This window comes from Geotrypetes seraphini, chromosome 2 (assembly GCF_902459505.1).
Source record: "Geotrypetes seraphini chromosome 2, aGeoSer1.1, whole genome shotgun sequence".
NCBI lineage: Eukaryota > Metazoa > Chordata > Amphibia > Gymnophiona > Dermophiidae > Geotrypetes > Geotrypetes seraphini.
In genome coordinates, this window is record NC_047085.1 from 427,535,435 (window position 1) to 427,558,814 (window position 23,380).

Below are 23,380 nucleotides of genomic sequence, written 5' to 3' on the forward strand. Positions count from 1 at the left end.
TTTTCCACCACGGACTGAATACAGACCTGGATAGTAAGCATTTCAATAGCAGTATTAATAATTTTAAAATGCCATTAAAATATTTGTGTTAATTGCAATTAATCAACAATCTAATACCAGACCAAGTGGTTTGCTATCTTTACGGGACTTACCGTTTGTGAAGTTTATAATATGCCAACTGAAGCGCAAGCTGAACAAACGTGTCAGGGTGAAGCTTCAGCTCTTTGACAAGCTTCTTACCGAAAGATGTGAAGGCATGACTGATTAGCTGCACGTCAGATGCCTGAAAAACAAAGAAACACAAATAACCACTAGACTCCAGGACACTACAGGCCTAATTTTTCTTCCCTTCAGCCCCCTCCCCTCTAACTCACTTTGAGCTACCAATGAAAAAAGTGGGAGTAAAACCCAAATAACTATGCAAGGGGGGGGAGCTTATTCTCCTATTTCTTTCATGACTGAATTTCTGACCTATTCCTCTTGATTTCTAATCAATCCTGAATTTACTCAAGAGAACAGCCAGGGCACAATGTCTGAAAAATAATTATAATTGTCTGGGTTGTTTGGGGGAGGGTTGCTCTGCATATTTGGATGCAAAAATAACCATTGTGTTCCACTGTAAATTAGTTAATACAGTTCATTGATGTGGGTAAAAACAAAGGAATGGGCTTTGCCCCAGGCTGTCTTCTATAGGCCACTCCAGAGACTTTTCCCTTCACAACACAGCTAACTCACTGCCACTCCCTCCCCCCAACCACAAGACCCTGCTTATAGACTCCCTGGAATGCCCAACACCACATGTTACCTTAGAGCAATGTATCACAAACTGTGTACTGCGAGATGCTGGTAAGGAAGAGAGGCACCATCTGACTGCCAACAGGATGTGCCTCTCGCAGCGAGAGGCATGTCCTGTAGGCAGCCAGCCAGCACCTCTGCTCCTCGCCGGCATCTCTCCTTTCTGTGCCTCTCCTCTTCCAGCACCCCATCCACTGACAGCACTGTCTGGAGGGCCTCTGCACATGTGCATACCCTTGACGTCATCGCGAAGGCCCTCCTGCCGTGACCTCCATGCGCAGAAGCCATCCTGCTGTGGCCCCAAGTTTAGTGTGCCATGGCTCTGGAGGGTTTGCAAGACACTACCTTAGAGAATGACAACATCACAGGAATATGCAAATTGCAGACGACACCACAGGAACGAGGCAGTCACCTCTGCAGAGTTTAACAAATGCAATTTGTCCCTGTCCCCGCAGGAACTCAATTTCCCCGTCCCATCCTCGTGAGTTTTGTCGCTGTCTCTGTCCCACTCCTGTAAGCTCTGCCTTAACAGCACAAACCTCAAACACTTACGATTATGAAGTGTTTGAGGCTTGTATAGAGCTTGCAGGAATGGGGCAGGGACAGGAAAAGAATTAGCCGGGTTAGGGGAAATGCATTTCCACGGGGACGGGGGAAAAATTTGTCCCATGTTATTCTCTAAAAAGCACTACTAAGGATCTAAAGAGACAAATCTACACAGGACTGAGGGAGGCTAGCAACCATTTAAAGCAAAAGAGTAGCGTATTTAATCCATGTTATTTTTATTCTGTTGCAGGTGCATGACTCTGCCTTAGTGCAAGAGTTGCCTGAAGGGATGCAGGACCATGTCCAGAGAACTATTGTGAAGCCTCATCTGTACAAGTTGCTATGGGCTAGGAAGCTGGGATGTGTGTGGAAAAACATAACTACTCAATAATAGGGCCAACCCTGCCATAGTGCTGCTGAAAGCTCTGCAGAAGACTAATCCACCCTGGATATCTGGCTTTGGTCACTTAACACCTAACATTATTTCCTATGTTCCTATTTATTTACTCCAGCTAAATCTAGACCCTCCAAAGGATTCCATTTGGGGACGTGTCCAGAATGTGTGTGCCATCTTTCCCTTCACCAGCATGGCTTATGTATAAACAATCCCAAGCCAGCAGTTTGCTAGATTAAAAAAAGAAAAAAAAAAACAACAATCCTCTTTTCTTGCTTTGCTTAACTCTAAGGTGCCAATATTAAACTAGCGGCTGTCAGCTTTTTTAAAGCTGCAGGGTGAACCAAGCCTAGATATTCAATACCACATCATGTCTAGCCTCCAGCCAGTGGTCATCCAGAAACTAACAGTGTATCCAGCTACGCCACCTACTCTCACCAGATGCTGCTTAGTGTATATGTTTTATTGTCTTGTCTATATTGTAAATTATGTCATCTCTGTCCTGTCTCAATTATATTGTGGATGTACTTTGTAACCCGTTCTGGGCTCCTTTGGGCGGACGAGCTAAATAATTGAGCAAATAAATATATAGACCAATGTGCAGTTAGCTTGGTGGATAAAGTCTTAATAGCCTTTTTGCTCTTCTAACTTTACCCACTTACCCAATTAGCGGACTGAATATTTCCACTAACCTATTAAGTACTAACTCCACCCACCCTCCCTGGCACTTAACTGGATAGTGCCACCAGTGGAGTAGTGGACAGAGCCAATATTCAACTGCACTACCTGATTAAGAGCCACTGAATATCGGCAAACAGCTGGTTCAGCTGGGTTTAACAAGAGAGGAGCCTCCTCTGCCAAGTTAAACCTTTTAAATATTGGATCTTTAGAATGCAACAAATTCAAAAAAAATCCACAAAAATCCTAAGACATGGTAAGTACACCTGTTGTTGGTATTCTTCCTTGGCGAGTCTAATGTCATCCAACACTTTTAGGTCCACAGTGAAAGCAAGTTCTTCCGGCCATGGAATGTCCCGTATTTTATCTGAACCCTATTGATGGAAAGAATTCCCAAACAGAATTATAAAAAAGAAAAACCCTACCACCCCTCTGAAAATCAAATGAAATGCAAGAGAAAATGCCTATAGTGACGGCAAGTTGATTCGCCAGTATTTAAGACAAATTACTGCCTCTGCAAGACATATTTTTTTGCACTATCACCTGATGGAAGTACCACAAAGAATAGGAAATGATTTTCTATCAGAGCTAGTCACCTGATCCATCATATACACACAGGGCTGGCATCAGGGGTAGGCAAAAAGGGAATTGCCCTGGGCCCCCAAACCTGCCAGAAGCAAGCAAGCTTTGGAAGCCCCCTCCCTAACATTTTCATGCCTAGCACTAGTCCTTTATACACACTCCCCTGGATTCTATATATTGTGCCAAAATTTGAGCATCCTGTTAAGATGTGTGCAATTAATTGGTTAATGAACTCTTAATCAGCAATAATTGGGATCCAACAACCAATCATTTGATAAACTTGGCACCTCTTAAAATTTGAACAAGCGTCTGCCTGCACATGATTCTATAAAACAGGGCACCTAACTCCCATAGTATGTGTCCCAAAAGGGGACATGGCCATAAGAGGGCTATAAGTGTACCAGGGGTGTTCTGAAGAATTACATTTGTAGCAGCCACAAGTCTGGTGCCCAAAGTTAGATGCAGGAATTGGCACTGCATGCTATTTCTAAAAAGTATGTGTGCCTTTTATAGAATAACGCATAGCATCAATTTTTGTTTTGGCACCCGTTTTTGAGCGTTCCTTATGGAAACTGTGATTTAAATATTTGTGCTAAAAGACATACAATATAATAGATTCTCCTTAAGAATTTGTTCATATCCTTTGTGTCTATCGAAAGATTAGGTTCTTACCTTTGCTAATCTTCTTTCTTATAAATCCACATTTTATTCCGGGACCAGTGGGTTATTTATGTCCACCTGCCAGGACTTTGTAGGAAGCCTCAAACTTCAGAGGCTTTAACCCTTCCCCCTTATACCTCAACACTGAGCAGTTAGTAAGTAGCAAAGCAGCCAGGAACGTCCTTAGAGGTTAAGAACGAGAGAGAGAGAGCGGTATGGGGAAACTCTTCAACAAGTAAGTATATTCTGCTCATAATTATAAATGCAAAATAGCAACAAGGAAACAATCAAATCAGGATATCAAACATAAGTAACCTGAATGAGAATAACAGTGCTAGCAGTAGAAACAAAATGCACTGACAAAAGGGGGCGCCCTAACTGCGGACCCCCCCAAACTGAGTGCTAACCCCATTATGATGGCACTCTAATAAAAACTGGACAGAAAACAGAAATCCAGCTTATCAGTACGGCAGACAATAGTTGAATCAGCAAGTATAGGGCGGGCTCTCTGAATAAAGTGTGGTTTAGCAAAGATAAGGTGGGTTCCCGGAATAAAGAAAGAAGATTAGGAAAAATAAGAACCTAAACTTTCATTCTTGTACAATCCCACTTTATTCCGGGATCAGTGGGACGTAACAGAGCAGTCCCGAAAATTCAAGGTGAGACTGATGAGCCCACTGCCAAGACCGAGGCATCAAAGCAGCATCCTGTTTGGCCACTACCTCGATCCTGTAAAACTTGGAGAAGATATGTAAGGAGGACCAGATAATGGCCGTGCAAAACTCATCCAAAGAAACAGCCAATAACTGCCCAAGCGAATGAAACACCTCAGGTTGAGTGTGCCCTCAAAAAGGGGCTTCTTTCTATCTGCCACTTGAGCCGCAATGGCCATCTGAATCTAACTAGAAATGGCCTACCAGAACAAACAGGTGGTTAGAGAGGTGAAATTTGTTAGAGACCTCCAGATGAGGCATGTCCTGTAGGCAGCCAGGCAGCACCTCTTCTCTTCATGCCTCTCCTCTTCCAGCACCCCACCCACTGGCAGCTCTGGAGGGGCCTCTGCACAAATGCATGCCCTTGACGTCATCGCGGAGGCCCTCATGCCGTGCCCTCCATGCCGTGATGCATGCATGGAGGCCATCCTGCTGTGGCCCCAAATTTAGTGTGCCATGGCTCCAGAGGGTTTGCAAGACACTGCCTTAGAGAATGACAACATCACAGGAATATGCAAAATGCAGAAGACATCATAGGAATGAGACAGTCACCCCTGCAGAGCTTAAAAAAAGCACTAGAGAATGACACTGGGACAAATTTGTCCCTTCTCCGCAGGAACTCAATTTCCCCGTCCCATCCTTGTGAGTTCTGTCGCTGTCTCTTTCCTGTAAGCTCTGCCTTAACATCACAAACCTCAAACACTTATGAAACCAAACACTTGTGAAACCAAAGCCTGCACATGTCCAAGGATGGCAAAACCCGGTCCTGTTCCCTTAAAGCAGAGGAAGCAAGAGCAGGAAGCTGGACTTCCCAGTTCACCTGAAAAGTGGAATCACTTTTGGAAGATAGGAAGGAACAATATGCAGCATCACCGCAGAACCCGTAATACGCAGAAAAGGATCCCTGCAGGAGAGGGCCTGAAGCTCTGAAACTCTACGGTCAGACTTAATTGCCACCAGGAAAACCAGCTTGATCACGAGACATCAGCGATGCCTGCTCCATAGGCTCATACAGCGGACGAGCTAGAGATTGGAGAACCAGATTAAGGCTCAAGATGGAACAGGAAAAGCACAAGGGAGGCCTATGCCGCAGAGCACCCCGCAGAAAACAAGCTACATCTGGATGAGCTGCCAAGGAGCTCTTCAAAATAGGAAGGCCCATACATGTAAAACCGGCAATTGATTCCCGAGAAATGGAGGGAAGAAACTGGTCCACCTGATTCAGGGTGCACCAGGCCAGGAAACACCTCCAAACCTTTGCATAGGCTGCCACTGTGGACTTCCTTGTGTTGTGAAGCAATGGCCAAGGGATAGCCCCAGCTAGTGAAGACCACGTGCCCAAAAGCCATGCTGCCGCAAGACCAAAGCGGTCTGGATCCTACATCAAAATCTGACCCTGTGAGAGAAGGCGGGAATGACAAGGTAGCTGGAGCCCCTGATCCTGCTGGAGCTAAACCAAGTCGGCATAATACAGCCGCCTCGACCAATCGGGAACTACCAGAACCACCAGATCCTCGTTGGCCACTATCATGGGCCATGGAGAAAAGACACAGGGGAGACCTTCCCTTAGCCAGGGCAGAACCAGATTGTCCAGGCTTTTGCTGCCTGCCTCATGACGACAACTGAAGAACCAAATCGGCTTTCTTGTGGACTGCAGTCGCCATGAGGATGAAGGCAGGGTACCCCCACTGATCAACTATGCAATTGAATGCTCTCTGAGAGAGTAACCACTCTCTGGGATACAGCATCAGACGACTGAGAAAGTCTGCTTAAACATTGCCCACTCCTGCTATGTGTGCCAGACAGTGCCAAAAGGTGTTTCTCTGCCCACCACAAGAGCAACTGAGCCCCCAAGTTCAGAGAGAGACTCCTCGTGCCCTCCTGTCGATGGACATAAGCCACCACCATGGCATTGACCAAGAATACACAGATGGCTCGATGACAGAGATGACCCTCGAAATGAAGAAGAGCCAGCTGAAGCGCCCGAAGTTCTAGGCGCTTGATTGACCACTTGCGCTCTAAGGGCGCCCTCCAGCCCTGAACAGGGACGGTCATGCACACCGCTCCCCAGCCTTTGAGACTCACAACCATAGACAGAATCACCCAATTCGAGATCCAGAGGGGAAGACCCCTGGAAAGCGAGAGAGCTCACAATTCCCATACATCCCCACCCACAAATTCCGGGGAAAACACTTCCTCCGCAGTGGAAACTGATCTCTGCACCTCAGTTTTGGACTGTTTAGAAGATTTGTGAGATTTAGTGACAGAGACGCACCTGCGATTGCCAGAACATTGCCAGCACACTCCCCAGCATCCCCTGACACTATTTTCGCAGGAGTCAGGGCAGGTGGTGCTTGAAGATCCTCCTAGAAGGTCAAATGGACCAAATCTGGGCAAGCCATGCACCTCTCGCGGGCCACAGTGCATATGGAACACAGCTGTGCATTTGCCATTCATCCACCGCAAATGAGGCGTGAATCCATGACATCCTGCCCTAGTGTGGTCATATGTAATTTTCTTTCAAAAATGAAGCTGGCAAGTATAAAAAATAACTTTCAAATCAAATCTGGAAAAACCCAAGATGGCCACCAAGGGCCTGTTTTGACTAAAAATAGCCCGGGAAAACCACAGAGAACCCTCAAAAACAGAGACTTTAGGGGTGAGGTGGGGGCATAGGGCATGCAGGGAAACCACCTAGAAAACTCTTTTTAAAGACTCCCCAAAATCTCTGATTCAAGCTGTTAACTTGTGCTGACAGGAAACACTGCAGCCAGTACTCACTGTGAAATGTCCTGAATGGAGACGCAATGTAGATAGAGCAGAAAACAGCTCCAAGGAAGATCCTCTGCCTCAACTGGAAATCTGGATTTCACCTCTTCTGACTGCCCTGCCAGCCTGACCTTCACAGCCAGAGACCTCCGCCACTCTCAGACATGCCACGCAGATGCCTGGCGGAGGTACGCAGTCTGGTTCTGATTCTGGTTGTACCTCCACAGAACCACTCAGCCTGCACTCTACCTACTAGCGAACAAACCTAGGGTGAGCAAACTCCCAAGGGAATTGTCCCCGAGTACCAATCTGAAATGCAGGCTGTCCAGGGGACTTACTGCCTAGCAGGGAATCCCCAGAAGCAGACTTTTTCCAAAGGTCTGCGATCTCCCACAGTCAAGATGTCCCCGCAGGGAACCTTCACAGCATGAGGGCAAAAAATTCCACAAAATTTAACATGAGTAGAAAAGATAAACTCCTACAGCCTGGCTTGTAGGAAGGAAAACTGGTAAGATGAGAAGCATGCTCAGTGATGAGGTACGAGGGGGAGAGGTTAAAGCCTCTGAAGTTCTGGCGGGTGAACGAAAATAACCCACTGGTCCCAGAATAAAGTGGGATTATACAAGAATACAACTATTACCAGGTTCCAGCAGCTTCCAAGGGACCTTAAAACACTGATATTTTTCAGCACCAAACAGGCACATACCTTCCATGTTCCTTCATTTTCTGTAATTTTTCGATCTATATATTCACACATGGCTACCAAGACCAAAGCATCAAATGGTGCATGCTGGAAAACATATAATACAGGACCGATCAACCAGTGCAATCCATTCAGAGCAGAAACATCCAGAAGATACACATGAACAACTTACATAATAACAATATATATGTCATCAAATTAAATCTTTATTGGGTATGGACTCAACATGGCCAGGGAAAAATGATGAGTACCTGAATAAATTCATATAAACCGTTCTGAGCTCCCTTGGGAGAATGGTATAGAAAAATAAATAAATAAGTGCCGTTTTTCAAGAGTCAACCACTTGCCTCTAGTAAACTTGATGGTTATATAATGTTATGCAGCACAATTTAACTGAGAAGATCATCTAAATGGCAGAGCAAAGCACCAAATACTATAGCAGGAAAGGTACCAAAACACTGACCGTGTCGAGTCCAGATCCAATAAAGATTTCATTTGATGACATATTCCTAGTTGGTGGCTTCTCTTCCTCACGACCTTTGTGCTTGGATTTTCATTTCCATTGTGGAGGTGTTTGTCTAGTCCTACTTTAGTTGTTCATGTGTAAAATATATTGCATTGGTCTCAAAGTGAAAAATAAACATAAAAACATAAAAGGAAGGCATTCTGAATATGCAATGACAATATCTAAATACTATAAGCAGAACAATTTGCAAAGGCCACTTACCTGTGTCAACTATTCCGGATTAATCTAAGGAAATATTACTTTACATAAATAGCGGTAGATGTGTGGTAGAGGTAGGGAAGATGAAGACTGTATCTGAATTTAAGAAAGCTTTTGTAATGCTGTGCAGTACCCCACCCCTGAACCCACCTGGCTATTTTATGCTATCCAGTTGGCACAAATTTATGGGGAGAGCACTGAACAAGTACATGGGAACATGTACATAGGACAAGTACATAGAATGGCAAGGAAGGTATACCAGATGGTATGAATGGGCAGATTGGACAGGCCATATAGTCTTTATCTGTTGTTATTTTCTCTGTTTCTATATTAAATAGATGTATATACAAATTAGAGAATGACATGGGGACAAATTTTTCACCGTCCCTGTGGGAACTCATTTTCTCATCCTGTCCCGGCAAGTTCTTTTCCTGTCCCTGCCCCATTCCTCAAGCCTCAGACACTTTTTGTTCGATGCTTGTGCAGATAAGGCAGAGCTTATATGAATGGAGCAGAGACAGGAACAGTGACAAAACTCACAGGGACAGGATGGGAAAACTGAATTCCTGCGGGGATGGGGACAAATTTGTCCCCGTGTCATTTTCTAATGCAAATAAAAGTGCTTTTTAGAACTGCTCTCCCTGTACACAGGTGAATAATACATGTTAACTGTTTGACAATGACTGTACTTTTCTACCTGCGTTTTCATGGAGGTGAGGTTAGGACTAGTGAGGCCATAATATGTAGAGTTTGTATTCAAGCATACACGCAGAAAAAGCAGGAACATTTCCCCTGGGAAGTTTCAAACAGACATGGCCTTTTTTTTTTGAGAACCAGAGCAAAATATGCAGGGAAAAATAGGCAGACTTTGCATCACAACATAGTTTTTGAAAACTGCCCCCCAGCATGGACACAGCATACTATCTAGACCAGTGGTCTCAAACTCAAACCCTTTGCAGGGCCACATTTTGGATTTGTAGGTACTTGGAAGGCCTCAGAAAAAATAGTTAATGTCTTATTAAAGAAATTACAATTTTGCATAAGGTAAAACTCTTTATAGTTTATAAATCTTTCCTTTTGGCTAAGTCTTATAATAATAATATTGTCATTTATAGCTAAAGAGACATATGATCAAGAAACTTTTATTTTACTTTTGTGATTATGATAAAAATACCGAGGGCCTCAAAATAGTACCTGGCGGGCTGCAAGTTAGAGACCACTGATCTAAACTAAAATGTTTGGTCCCATATGCTTGAAGACATGGGAGTTGTAATAATCAGGGGTGCTAAACCCAACAGAAATTACCTCTTCCTGGACATAGTCAAAAAGTTTGTTAAATATTGGAGGTGCTCAAGCACCCACAGGGCTGGCTCCTATGTTTGAAGAAATTGGTCATGAAAGTCTGTTGTTTCACCAGAAAAATCAAAGCCTGAACCTGCTTCTTGACTTTAACTGAAGGCTTATTTTAAATTTGCAAGTTAAGATTTACCATCATCCTCATGCCTTAGGTATCATTCTATACTTCTTCCTCATTCTACCTCATGTCAAGACCAGTATGCAAGTCTCCAACCCTCAAGTTACAGCTGCTCTCAAGCACCCCAAAGAAGCTCTTATACACATCACACACATTTCTCGCAAATGTAGAGGATGCCAATGTAAGCCATTTGCTCACAAGTGATACTATTCAACTACACAATGGGCGCAAGGTGATTATATATTTTCGATAATTTACTCTACCTTGAGCATCCATCATCTTCGTACCAAATTATGTGTTCATGCAAATTATTCCACTTGCAGTGAACAGAGTACAAAGTAGTAAAATAAGGAAAACATTTACTTTTCATTTTGTAATGATTCAACAACTCCTTTGAGAATCCATTGTATACAAATCTAGTTCATGCATATCCATTGTAAGGTGTGTCCTAAAGTCTGGGTTGAGACACTTGCACCAAGGCAAATTCTTAAATAAATCACAGTCTCAATGGGGCTTATCCCATATTAACAACATGTTAGTGAATTTTTGGAAATATACATATTGCTGATTAACAGGCCTAAGACAGAAAGTAAAAACACTTACATCACTGTTTGAGCCAAACGTCCCATTGGAGAAAGTGAGAAAGTTGTAGGATTTGTCCCCCCAGCGTATTGTTGGATCTCCTGTTAACGTCAACAAGGATATCTACAAACAGAATTACATTTATGAGCAAAGTTGGTATTACAAAGAATATAACTTGAGGTTGTGGGGAGGAAGACTTAGAAGTAATGTCAGGAAATTCTTTTTCACAGAGAGGGTGGTGAATGCCCTCCCAAGGGAGGTGGTGGAGAGGAAAATGGTGATGGAATTCAAAAAAGTGTGGGATAAACATAGAGGATCTCTAATTAGAAAACAAATGGTATAAATTAAAGAACTAGGCCGGTATTGGACAGGCTTGTGTAGCTTGTTTCCCATATATGGTGATTCGATGTAGGATGGATTGGGAAGGGCATCAATGGGAACTCCACTAACTTGAAACATGAGGACGTTACTGGCCAGACTTTACGGTAGATATGCTGCAAACAACAGGATGTTTGGATAGGCTGGAGTGAGTCTAGATGGCAACTTCAATAGATGGAACCTAGGACAATACCAGGTGGACTTTAGTCTATGGCCCAGAAATATCAAAGAAGAGACAAGTTAATTTAATCATGTATTTTTAATGAGAATAGCTAATGGGCAGACTGGATGGACTCTTCAGGTCTTTATCTGCCATCATTTACTATGTTACTATGCAATACTTTTTAAGTACGATACACTTGTCCTACTAGTGGGTGTTGTAACAGGTAGTGCTTACAGAGAACATGATGGTTACTTATAAGAAAATTATATATCCCCAAACAACATCCAATTATATCCAGCACTACTAACATCCATACATCAAAAATGGAGAAAAGACCTCAGTGTCTAATAGGGGAAACAAAAGAACTTCCCATATAGACAAGCCAGTCTCAAAATCCCAACTTTGAGACCAGCAGACACATCCTTGGTCAAAAACTCCAAGATAAATGGAAATGCACTATTGATTATCACATTCCTTAATAATACATCAAAATACCATCACTTATCTGAAAATATAGTATTCAAAATGATCTTTGTAGTAGTGCTGAGATGTGGAAGCAGGAAAAACCAGAACAGTGCAGCATGAGCACTAGGCACAGCGGCTACACACTCCTCACTGATGGTATTTTGATGTATTATTAAGGACTGTAATAATCAATTAGTAATAGCATTGGTATAGTATTTGATCCCAGTGTCAGGGTGCACCCAGCAAGGTCTGTCATAGTTATCACAGTTTCCACCCAGATAGGCTGAAGAGGAGTCTTCTGATCAGCCAATTCCTGCGCCTATGGCGTATCTGCTCGTCATTGGAAGAGTTTAAAATTCAGGCGAAAGAAATGAAAGATAGATTTTATCAACGGGGATATCCTAAGGGGATTGTTCAACAAGCATATACAAGGGCTAGGTTTGCGCAACATGAGCTACTCTTAACGTATCAGGAGGATAAGAAAGATTTGGGTTTAATTTTTGTCCAAAAATTTACTCCCCTCTCCTCCAAAATCAATAAGGTGATACTTAAGCATTGGCACATAGCTAGGTTGGTGGTACCTGACTGTCCTAAAAGACCGATATTCTTTTACAAATGCACCAGAAACATCGGTCAGCTGGTTAAAAGCAAAGTTATGCATGCACCCCGTAGTAGAGGGACCCACACAGGTTTGGAAGATGTCAATGGTGCAGTCTAACTATGACAGGACCTTGCTGGGTGCACCCTGACACTGGGATCAAATCCTATACCAATGCTATTACTAATTGTGATTCTACTTATGTAGTGTATCTGATACAGTGCCCATGTAATAAAATCTATATTGGACGCACTATGTGCTCTATCAAGATTTGCTTAAATGAGCATAAATCCCAGGTTCGTACTGAGCGGGATACAGCCCCCTTGGTTAGGCATTGGCAGCTGATGGGGCATGAGTGGACTGACATCAAGTGGAGAATTATTGATTCTGTTATAGTAGGGTGGGAGGGAGGGAATATTCAAAAGTCCTTGGCTGTTAAAGAGCAGAGATGGATATTTAAACTCAAATCTTTGGCTCCCATAGGACTAAATGAGGAGATCGAGTGGCTATTGATCTTATAGGACCGGTAAGCTTTTAGTCCCGATCCTGGTAAAACTGAGCCTTGCACTGAATTGACGGTGATGTCATACGTTGTGATGTGTGTCGGGCCAGCTGTATTTAATACCTTTAAATCCAAACCGCAGCCATGTTACAAGCCCGATTTAGCTCCCTCAAATGGTAAGCAAATGTTATTCTTTCTTGTTTAGATTTCAATATACATTAGAGGCTTTTTCTGTTGGTAATGTGTCTTTTAATTATGAAAAAGCAAGGCACAGACATTGGTTTGTTTGTTTGTGCAGTTCCCCTCGACCCTGAAGAAAAATTTCGTTATGAAACATGCATGTCGGGAGAGGTGAATCTAGGAACAGATCACGATAAGCTAAGTGATATTCCTTAAATTCAAATGAAAATTTTATACAAAATAAGAAAAAAATAGAAAATGAGTTCTTATGAATAATTAATAAAGGTTGGACCAACAAAGAGTTTTCAGCTACCGGGAGTGTTTGGTCTGGTGGTAGTCTGAAGGTAAAACTAGTATCTATGGATAACCCTTGATGTGATATTGATAAGACTACAAAGTTTATGATATAACACAAAGCAGTCATCTATAAACTGCCCTTCTTAAACACAAATAAAAAGCATGCACATTTTCCCAGAGAGTTTATTTCTGCCACATGAGCAAATGTTTTTTTAAGACGGCATACTTACATCAGGGAGGAGAGGGACTGGATGAGTAACCTAATGGATAGTGCAGTGGGTTAAGAAGCTGGGGAACAGTCACTTAACGTTCCACTGCTACAGGTACAAAAAAAAATTAAGATTGTGAGTCCACTAGGGACAGAAAAAGTACCTGAATGAAATGGTGCAGCCACAGGTGAGCACAGGGCTTCTCATTCTTGCCTTAGTTTAGTGGCTCTTGAGGCCTCTAAAACATATCAATGATGGCACCTCACTCCCCTCTCTCCTTCTAAACCTGTGGCCTAGCATCTGTCTGTCTCTTTCTGAGCCTGGACCCCCTGGTCTACCTCAGAGATGATGCCCATGGCGATTCCTACAGGAACCTGCGCCATCCCTGCAGACTTCCTTTTACCATGTCCATGCCACCGAAGAAACAGGACGCGACATCATGAGGGCAGAACGTGGTGGAGGAAAGCCTGCAGGGCTAGCACAGGTTGCCTGTAGGAATTGCCGCCAGCAACATCTCTAAGGTAGAACAGAGGGGAGGAGGTTCAGAGAGAGAGGCGAGCAGATGCCGGCACACAAGTTCCCTAAGGTGCCAATGCTGGTTTGGGGCAGAGGAGAGAAAGAAAGATGACGATGTGAGTAGGGACAGAGGGGATGGAAGGAAAGAGGGAGGGAGATAGAGATGCAGAGGGGATGTTTAAAAAAAGAACAGTATAGGGTAAGGGTGGGAAGAGCCAATCCAGGTTAAGTCTGTGCCCACCCAAAATGACAGGTCTGGCTACAACACTGCCTGAATGCAATATATAAACTGCTTTATTGTACCACAGAAAGGTGGTATATCAAATCCATGACCAAAACCTTAATGCAAAGGTTGTTTGAGCACACCTTATATATGCCTTAATGCAAAGGTTGCTTGAGCACACCTTATGTATGCCTCATCTCAAAACCGCTGCAGAATTAAAATGGCTCTGAAGGGTAAACAACAAATTAGGGATCTTCAGTTTGAGGCAGGAGATAGGTGTATAAAATCCTAACTGGTAAGGAACACCTTTCTAATAGCACTTAAAACAAAGGACTGTCCTTGAAACTACCTGGGAATACATTTACAAAAATATTTAAGAAAAAATTCTTTCAGTCAATATATAATGAAGCCAAGGAATTTGTTGTCAGAAAATGTGGCCAGGGTTAATAGAAGAATTTCAATAGGGTTTGAAAAAATTTCTAAAGAATAGATCCATTTAAGAAACCATTAGCCAGACAGATTTGAGAAGTATATCACCTCTTATTTCTGGGAATACTGAGCAAGAAATGTACTTTTCCGTAAAGATCTGCTAGATATTTCTAAGTGACCTGATTGGAGACAGGATGCAGATTCACCAAATCAAATCTGATTCACCACATCATTTATTTAACTTAGGATGTGAATGCACAGAAAAATGGTAGGTGGAAGGTTGCAGAATCTCTGAATCCTCATTAGTCACCATCAGTTCAAGTGACCACTTGGATGCTTTCAGTGTAAAGAGTAATTGATGGCTGGGATTAAGACAAGTTTGCAGAAAGATAAAGGGGCTGACCCAGACTGAAAATCTATTATTCAGGGAAATGATTTAGCGTTACCAATTACCATGCTATAATCTTCAGGTGTTCCATCAGGACTGGCATCATCCAATGAGATCACAAATAAACTGCTCTGAATGGTTTCGAGTATAGAAAAATTATTTGGGTCCAGGTTGATGAGGTATTCTCGAATCTAAGTGAGACAAATGCAGGTCACAAGATCTCATAAAGCTGAACTGCAATGACTAAACAACTTTCATTCAAGACAGCCTCTAACCTTTGCCCATTGGGTTCTCTCCTTTGTGGTTAATGCTGCCACGCCAGGTCCATTTGATTCATTGTGGCATCTCTTCTTGATATAGGCAAGTTGTCTTAAAGAAGATAAGAGATCTTGATTAGGCAATAAAAATTATAAACCTAGGGTTATAGACAGATATATCACATTTCTCTTCTAGTAATTTTATCAAACAATAGAAAATTTTGCTCTTTTTAAAAATTTTTATAGCTTACCATCACATGAAAACCCCTCATCAGCCTTGGCAATTGTTAACTCCTCCCTGAGGCCCAACTGGCCACTGCTGTCTCCTTTCTCCTAGCCTTGATCAGCATCAGATGTTTGCTTTTTAATTTGTAAATTATGGTGCTAATGCCTGTTTAATCAATCTAGAAGCTCAGGTACTGCATGGAACTAAAAGGGCTTTCAGAGTTTCTGATGAAACGAGTTAGCTCCATATCAGACATACACACAGTCGCTGTAAATTTGAGTGTCACTGTTCAGAAGGGAAAAACATTTTAGAATATGTTTTTATGATCAATCATTTGGTATGGGACTGAAATTTTGGACAATAAACTTCCTCATCTTAGAAGTGCATCTGAAAAACATGTGGGAATACACTCTTCTTTAAATTTTTATTTCTTTCCAATATGGCCAAACAGGTTAAAAAGGCGATGGCGAAAGCTAGAAGGATGCTAGAGTGCATAGGAAAAGGTATGTCCATTAGGAGAAAGGAAGTACTGATGCCCCTTGTATTAGACTCTGGTGAGACCTCATTTAGAATATTGTATACAATTCTGGAGACATCAAAACAGGATGGAGTTGGTCCAGAAGAAGGTTACTAAAATGATCAGTGATCTTCTTCATAAGGTGTATGGAGACCAGGCTTAAAGATCTCAATATGTATTCTTTGGAGGAAAGGCAGGAGAGGGGAGATATAGTCAAATTCAGCGCAAAAACCGAAAAATCCCCAAATTCCCGAACGATCTCCAAGAGTGTAGACAAAGAATGGTGCAGATCAGTCAGGAAGACCAGAAGATCATCAGCAAATGCTGCCAACTTAAAATGAGTGGCACCCAGATGAAGGCCACAGATGTCCGCATTAGTTTGCAGCTCCCGAATCAACGGATCCAAATAAAGGGCAAAAATCAGTGGCGAAAGAGGGCAGCCCTGGCGGGTACCCCTCCGAACCGAGATCTGCACCGCCAGATCACTATACAACATCCGAAGAGCATTAAAAAAGAAAGAACTGAACCCGTATGCACTCGATCAAAAGCCTGGCATCGAAACTAATAAGTAGGGCGGCGGTGCCCTCCATGCCAGCTCTCTCTAAAGCCAGCAAGATACGACAAAGATTTTTAGACACCGGGCGAGCACGCATAAAGCCCACCTGCTGGTCGGATACCAGAGAGGGCAGTACCAGGGCCAAACGGTTGGCCAGCACTTTAGCCATCAATTTCGTCTCAAAGTTCAGCAAGGAAATGGGTCGATGGGATTCCAACAAAACCGGATCCCGACCTGGCTTCGGGAGAACGATAATCTGTGCTAGATTCAAATAATGGGGCAAAAAGCCCTTAGCCACACTCAAATTAAAGATCTCAGACAAAACCAGGGCAATCTCGGTAACAAGCAACTTGTAAAACTCACCACGGAAGCCATTGGGCCCCAGCGCCTTACCCAAAGGACTCGTACAAATCACCCATTCCACTTCCTCCACAGTAATAAACATATTTGAGTCCCCAATCGAAAGGCGGGGCAGATCCAAACTGTCCAAGTAGACCCATCAAGGAGGTCCGGGCCAGGTGAATCATACAAAGCGGCGAAAAAGTCAAGCAAAATTCAGCTAACATCCTCAGTCTTATGATGTAGAACACCCTGTGAATCCCACAATGCCGCCACACCCGACATCCCACGATGAGAGCAGGCCAGCCGGGCTAGCAGCCGACTACTCTTATTGGCAAACCGAAACCACTGGAACTTATAATGATCCTGAGATCGCTGAGCCCCCTGGTGCAAGAGTTCATTCAATTCCTGCTGCGCCTCTAAAAGCTGCATCTTGAGTCCCAAAGAAGCTTGACTGGCGTAGCGCCGCTGTAGGATCCTATAAATCTCAGGACAACAAAGAGCTCAGGAAACCCCAAGCCCAACTCCCCCCCTTACCCAACCCAGAGATCAGAAGGTCGGAAGCAAGGCAAAGAGGGAAAGAAAACCAGAAGCAGGATTATAAGCAGAGCCAAAGCTTGCCCAGAGTCCAACCTCCAAACACAACCCACCATGGAGTAACTAGCAAAGCTAAGAAAGCCGCCAGACTCCCAAGTAAGCAAACATTCATACAATGCTCGGTCCCCACACAGTCACTCACCAGCCCGCCAATCCAAAATGAACCCCCAAACAACACCCCACCTTTACCATTCGCACACTCCACCCTCCCCCATCAGGAAATTGCAAAGGTGCCTCAACATCACTCATCTCACGTCCGAGAGGAGACCAAAAGCAAGTCCAGCAGAAGTCCAAGAAATGCAGAGGAGATGGTCCCCGGGGTCAGTACCTGAGGTACAAGTCCAGGTCTCGAGGGGATCCCCAGCAGAGCATCAGAGAAGCCAACAAAGCCTAGGAGGAAGCAGCAGGGATCTGCTCATCCACAAAGAGTTGAGCAGCCTCAGGAGAATCAAAATGGTGAGCTTTACCCAAGAGCATCACCTGTAGACATGCTGGGTACTGCAGGGAAAAGGGGATGTTGCAGTGAACTAGTGCAGAGCAAAGCGGAGAAAACTTGCGGCGAGCCTGAGAAACCTCTGTAGAATAGTCCTGGAAACAGAGGACAGAGGTATTGTTATATTGCAGTTTCTTCCCCTGCCGCAAAGCTCGGAGCACCTCAATCTTATGCCGGCAGTTCAAAATCCAGTTTTTATATCATCATTATTCCCAATATTTATTTATATAAACTTATCATGATCCTCAGAGGGCTAAAGAATCCCATTGGTCCACGTGAATCAAATCACTGAACCCAATTGTCAGGATCAATAGTTTATATATTGTTTTATAATTATAAATTAAATGTACTTTTCTAAAACCTTTTATAACTTATTTTTAACTTTTTAAACTTTTTTTTACTTCATAAGTTTATATAAATAAATATTGGGAATAATGATGATATAAAGACTGGATATTATATAGTGAAGCCATTACTTGAGTCCGGTCTATGAATAGCCTCTGATATTAATATTATACAATAGGCAGTTCAAAAGCTGGCATATTACCACTCGTGGTCTGTCTGCGCCGTCCCTCCGCTGCTCCAAGCGATGGGCCCGTTCAATATGCAGGGGACCCAATTTTTGCAGGAAAGCCAGGGACTCTGTCAACCAGTACTCCAAGACATCCCCCAGATCACTCTCCGCAATAGTCTCAGGCAGACCAATGAACCGCAAGTTGTTCCGGTGGGACCGGTTTTCGAGATCTTCCACCTTGGCCCGAAGCGCCGCCAGGGAGGTAGCCTGCATCCCCTGCTCCTGAGCGAGCCGTTGAACCGAGTCCTCTGCACTGCTGACCCGCTGCTGTGTGTCCCTCGGAAGTTAAGAGTAGCAAATCGCTGATCCAAAGAATCCAACTTATCGAGGATCCGTTGAAGCTTGGCGCTGAGCGTTCCCTCCAGCGCGGCCTGCACCTCTGCCGACACTTCTGCGATCCAATATGAGCTAGGGGACTCTGGCGAGGCAGGAGCCACGGGCGCCGCCATCTTGGAGTCCAACTGCTTCCCCCGCTCACGACTCTTCGCCGGCGTCTTAGCGGCCATCCCTCTGCCACTCACGCAAAAACACTCCTGAGGTCCGATCAAAAAAGCCCCGCAGCAGGGAGAGTGGTTGCTGGGCAAAATCGCCGATTAAATGAAAGATCTACGGCGGGCGTATCGGAGCCGCAAAGCACCCAATTTATTTTTATTTTATTTATTCAATTTTCTATACCGTTCTCCCAGTAGAGCTCAGAACAGTTTACATTAATTTATTCAGGTACTTGAGCATTTTTCCCTGTCTGTCCCGGCGGGCTCATAATCTATCTAATGTACCTGAGGCAATGGGGGGATTAAGTGACTTGCCCAGGGTCACAAGGAGCAGCGTGGGTTTGAACCCACAACCTCAGGGTGCTGAGGCTGTAGCTTTAACCATTGCGCCACACGCTCCCCCAACCTCACAGCCCCATGCTTCTGCCGGAAGTCCTTACAATTTTGTTAACAGCATAACAACAGTAAAATGTCCACATATAAGCATAAATACATTCAATGAGAAAAATGTGGGAATAGCAAATTAAAATCTAGTAACAGGTCTAACATGAAACAGTAATAGAACTGTCTAACAATCATCTAACAGTGGCCTAGTAGTTCGAGCACCTGCCTCAGCACCCTGAGGTTGTGAGTTTGATTCCTACTGCAGCTCCTTGTGACTCTGGGCAAGTCACTTAACACTTCATTGCTCCTGGTACAAAATAAAGAATCTGTCTAGAATATGTAAACCGCTTTGATTATAACCACACAGAAAAGCAGTATATCAAGTCCCATCCCCTTTACCACATTCAAATAACAAACGTGATATTATGTATTGCTGTTCTTAAAATACGATGAAACATCTTACTGTGTAGCCAAGTAGCAACCCAGTTTGGAAGTACTGACTTAGCAGACAAGAGCTAACAGTGCAAGATAAGAGTATCCCAGATTCAGTAGAGAAATTGAGGGGAAGATTCTCAAAACTTTAACGTGGTCGCTAAACTGGTTCCAGCCCGTTTAGCGTTCATGTATTTTAGCAGATTATCAAAATGGTTTACTGTGGTCTTTTCCGAGCTTCCTAGCAGTCTTTGACACTGCCATGCAAATGTATTACAACAAGGTTATTAATATTTAAACAAAAACTCTGGGCAATTCACTATTATTGCCGAGTGATTCCAAAATCTCAGTGTCCTATATTTGAGAGCAAAATTTTCCAGCAGGTCTGAGCTGTCCTAGCCTTACTTTTTGGTCAGTGCCTGAACGCTGATTAGCTCAGGCATTGACAGGAAAGTAAGGCTTGACAGCTCAGACCTGACAGAAAATTTTACTGCTGTCAAACAACGAAACCCCCCCCCCCCAGGGATGCCCACTTCATCCCACTACTGCCGTTAAGCAAACACCCCCTACAACACCCTCTACAGCAGTGGGGGAGATGCTCACTCCCTCCATCCACCAAGCAACCCCCCTCCCCCCCCCCGTCAGCGGGAGAGATGCCCACTCCCTCCCGCAGGCCTAAGGCTCTGATTGTCCCAGATACTTAAGGCACCTCCTATGGGAGGGGCCTTAAACAACCTGGGCCAATCAGAGCCTTGGGCCCCTCCCCAGGTGCGCCAGGGAGAAGGCCTGCCATTTTGAAGAGGTGGGTCTTTTGGCCGGTGGTAGGAGGCATCCCTTTGTAAACAAGGTAAAGGGGTAAGGGCAGGGGGTCGTCAGAGGCACGATGGTGGGAGGGAGTGGATATCCTTCCCACAGCCGGGGGGGGAGAGTTGCTTGACAGCAGCAGAAGGAGGGAGTGGGCATCTCTCCTTCCGATCTTTGATTTGGGAGTTTAAAATTTTTTTTTTATTTGTATGTTTATTCTGCGCATTTGCCGATCACTATTACCAGTGATCAGCACATGCAAATTTAGTGACCCTCCACCAATCTCATTTGCATGCATGGTTTTTATTTTAGAATGACTCGCCTTTTTGAAATCATTATAGTAGCAGCCATGACAGTGGCCCATCAGATTTTACAGCTAACATTTTAGAATCTTCCCCTGAATCTGCAAATACCATTGTCCCCTGTAGTGCTAGAAGTTTGACTTTTATCCACAGGGCACCCTTCCATTGAAAATGATTACTGTATACAAACCCTAAAACAATGAGGAATGCCATACGAAAACAACACTATTAATACATCCAATCAAATCAATTACACCCATCAGTGCAAGAAAAAAAAGAAAGTTTATAACCTGTGAATTTCAGGAGGAGTTAGAATATGACCATCATGTACAGCATCAAAGGCGAAGATGTGACCTCTACACATGGCTACTACATGGGATGGACAGTCACCTTCACTCTCTAAAATTGAAAAACAACAAACAGCATTTTTATGCAGAGCTACAGATTTAAATAAAGAGTTGGGGGGAAGACCCAAAGAACCTAAATCAGTAGAACAAGAACCTGAGTAGGTGTTCAACCACATGGATAAGCACATAGAGAAAAATTTACAGATGGAGAGTATTCAAAACACATTCCTTAGAAAGAGCAACTATAACAAAGTGCAACTACAACAAAGTGACATAATACCCTCTAAAAAGTGCCAGAACAGAAAGCAATCAATAATACATTACACACACACAGAAGCATCAAAGTTAACCAGCTCTCAACCAACCAGTAAAAAAAATAAAAAATAAAAAAATTGTCTCCCACACTTCTGACCTGACAACCCTCCCCTTCCCTCTTTCCAGTGGCAGAGGAAAGGCCCTGCCAGGGCTGGCCGCAAGCAGCTCGTTTATAGCACTGCTTCTGCTGACCAGCTGCTGTTGCTGCTTTGGGATAGCCGCAGGTAAGAGATACCGGCTCAGAGCCTTTGACTTTTATCTATTTTTAACCACTTTGATTTGACTTTTATTTTGTTAATAATGGAGGTATATCAAATAAAATAACTATAACTGTGGCAGACATCGGAACATGAGAGGACCACTAGAGACGCATATGAAATATCCAAAGGCTACCAAAGCAGCCTGCAAGACATGGAGGGCAGCAAGACTCGAGAGGGCTGCCAGAGTAGCCCCTGACTCATAAGCACACCACCATGGTTGCAACTGACACCTGAGATCGTTACTACAGCAGCCTAGACATAAGAAACATAGAAACATGAGGGTAGATAAAGGCCAAATGGCCCATCCAGTCTGCCCAACCGCAGTAACCATTATCTCTTCCTCTCTCTAAGCAGACATGTCAAACTCTGGCCCGTGGTGTGATAAAGCTGGCCCGCCGGACATTTCGCAATTTATACTTAAGCTGGCCCGCCAGCACAAACCACTGCCGCTGCTCTTCACGAGCACCTTCCTCTGCCTTTGCCTGGTCGTCCCTCCATCCCGGCCTCTTCTTCAAAGCAGCCAGCATAGGATCGTCCTCCTCTCCACCCTTCCCCCCTACTACTGCACATGCGCGCCCTTTCCCTTATACCTCTTTAATGTTTGCGGCGCAAACTGCAACCCTAACCTGCTGCTCGTGCCAGCGTTGGCACTTCCTCCAACATCACTTCCTGGACTAATGCCTAGGAAGTGACGTCAGAAGAAGAGCCATCGCTGGTACGAGCAGCAGGTTGGGGTAGCTGCTCATGCCGGGAACGTTAAAGAGGTACAGCGGAAGGGGAGGAGTGGGTGCATGGCAGGAGGGAGCGGGGAAGGAGCCCTCGCTAAGCCACTGTGTTGCTGCCCTGTCTTTATTTTTATTTAAGCTTAATTGTATTTTCCTCGCAAGAGAATAAAGCTGAGGCAAACTGGCTTAAAAAAAAAAAAAAGATTCTATACTTACCCTGGTAAGCTCTTTTCCATTAGATAGGGAAGACATTCTAGACAAGTGGGTAGTATCTCGATGGCTGCATGCCATATGCAGAAGGAATCTAATCCAAATTTTTTTCTCTGCGACTCTGCTCTACTTCAGTGTGCTCTCTAGCTCCACCTACAGTTAGTACCCAAACACCAAGAGCCACCTTACAAGGTGAAGTAGAGATACCCATGGCAATGAAATAAACATGGCAAAGAATAAACATGAAAACAACAACTGGAAACAGGTAACAAATGCATCAAAGGAGCTCAGTAACGACCCCTGCATAAAACAGTGACATATATACAGAGTCTTTCCAACCCAAAGGCTGACTAACATCCAAGAATTGACTTGGAGAAGCATAAATATACCATAGGCAGCCCAGGAAGGAAAAGCGGGAGTCTTGAGCTTACCAGGTAAGTACATAATTTCTATTTCCAGTACATAATTTCTATTTCCACTGCAATAGGAAAGACATTCTAGACCAGGGGTGCCCACACTTTTTGGGCTTGTGAGCTACTTTTAAAATGACCAAGTCAAAATGATCTAACAATGAAATTTTTAA

General features: G+C 43.8%; 1 protein-coding gene across 6 annotated transcripts in view; it reads right to left on the minus strand.

The window, feature by feature from the left end:
- CROT (carnitine O-octanoyltransferase) overlaps positions 1-23,380 on the minus strand; it is a 93,055-nt gene that overhangs the window by 37,812 nt on the left and 31,863 nt on the right. For 4 of the 6 annotated variants that reach the window (XM_033931213.1, XM_033931215.1, XM_033931216.1 and 1 more), the window contains 7 exons: positions 21,231-21,339; positions 15,244-15,337; positions 15,034-15,159; positions 10,642-10,743; positions 7,844-7,927; positions 2,680-2,787; positions 153-283 (listed from right to left, as the gene is read on the minus strand). In XM_033931213.1, the coding sequence (XP_033787104.1) occupies positions 153-283; positions 2,680-2,787; positions 7,844-7,927; positions 10,642-10,743; positions 15,034-15,159; positions 15,244-15,337; positions 21,231-21,339 (754 nt within the window). Of the gene's footprint in view, positions 1-152; positions 284-2,677; positions 2,788-7,843; positions 7,928-8,330; positions 8,464-10,641; positions 10,744-15,033; positions 15,160-15,243; positions 15,338-21,230; positions 21,340-23,380 lie in introns of those variants that run through there. The other 2 variants (XR_004538135.1, XM_033931218.1) reach the window with 2 other exon arrangements.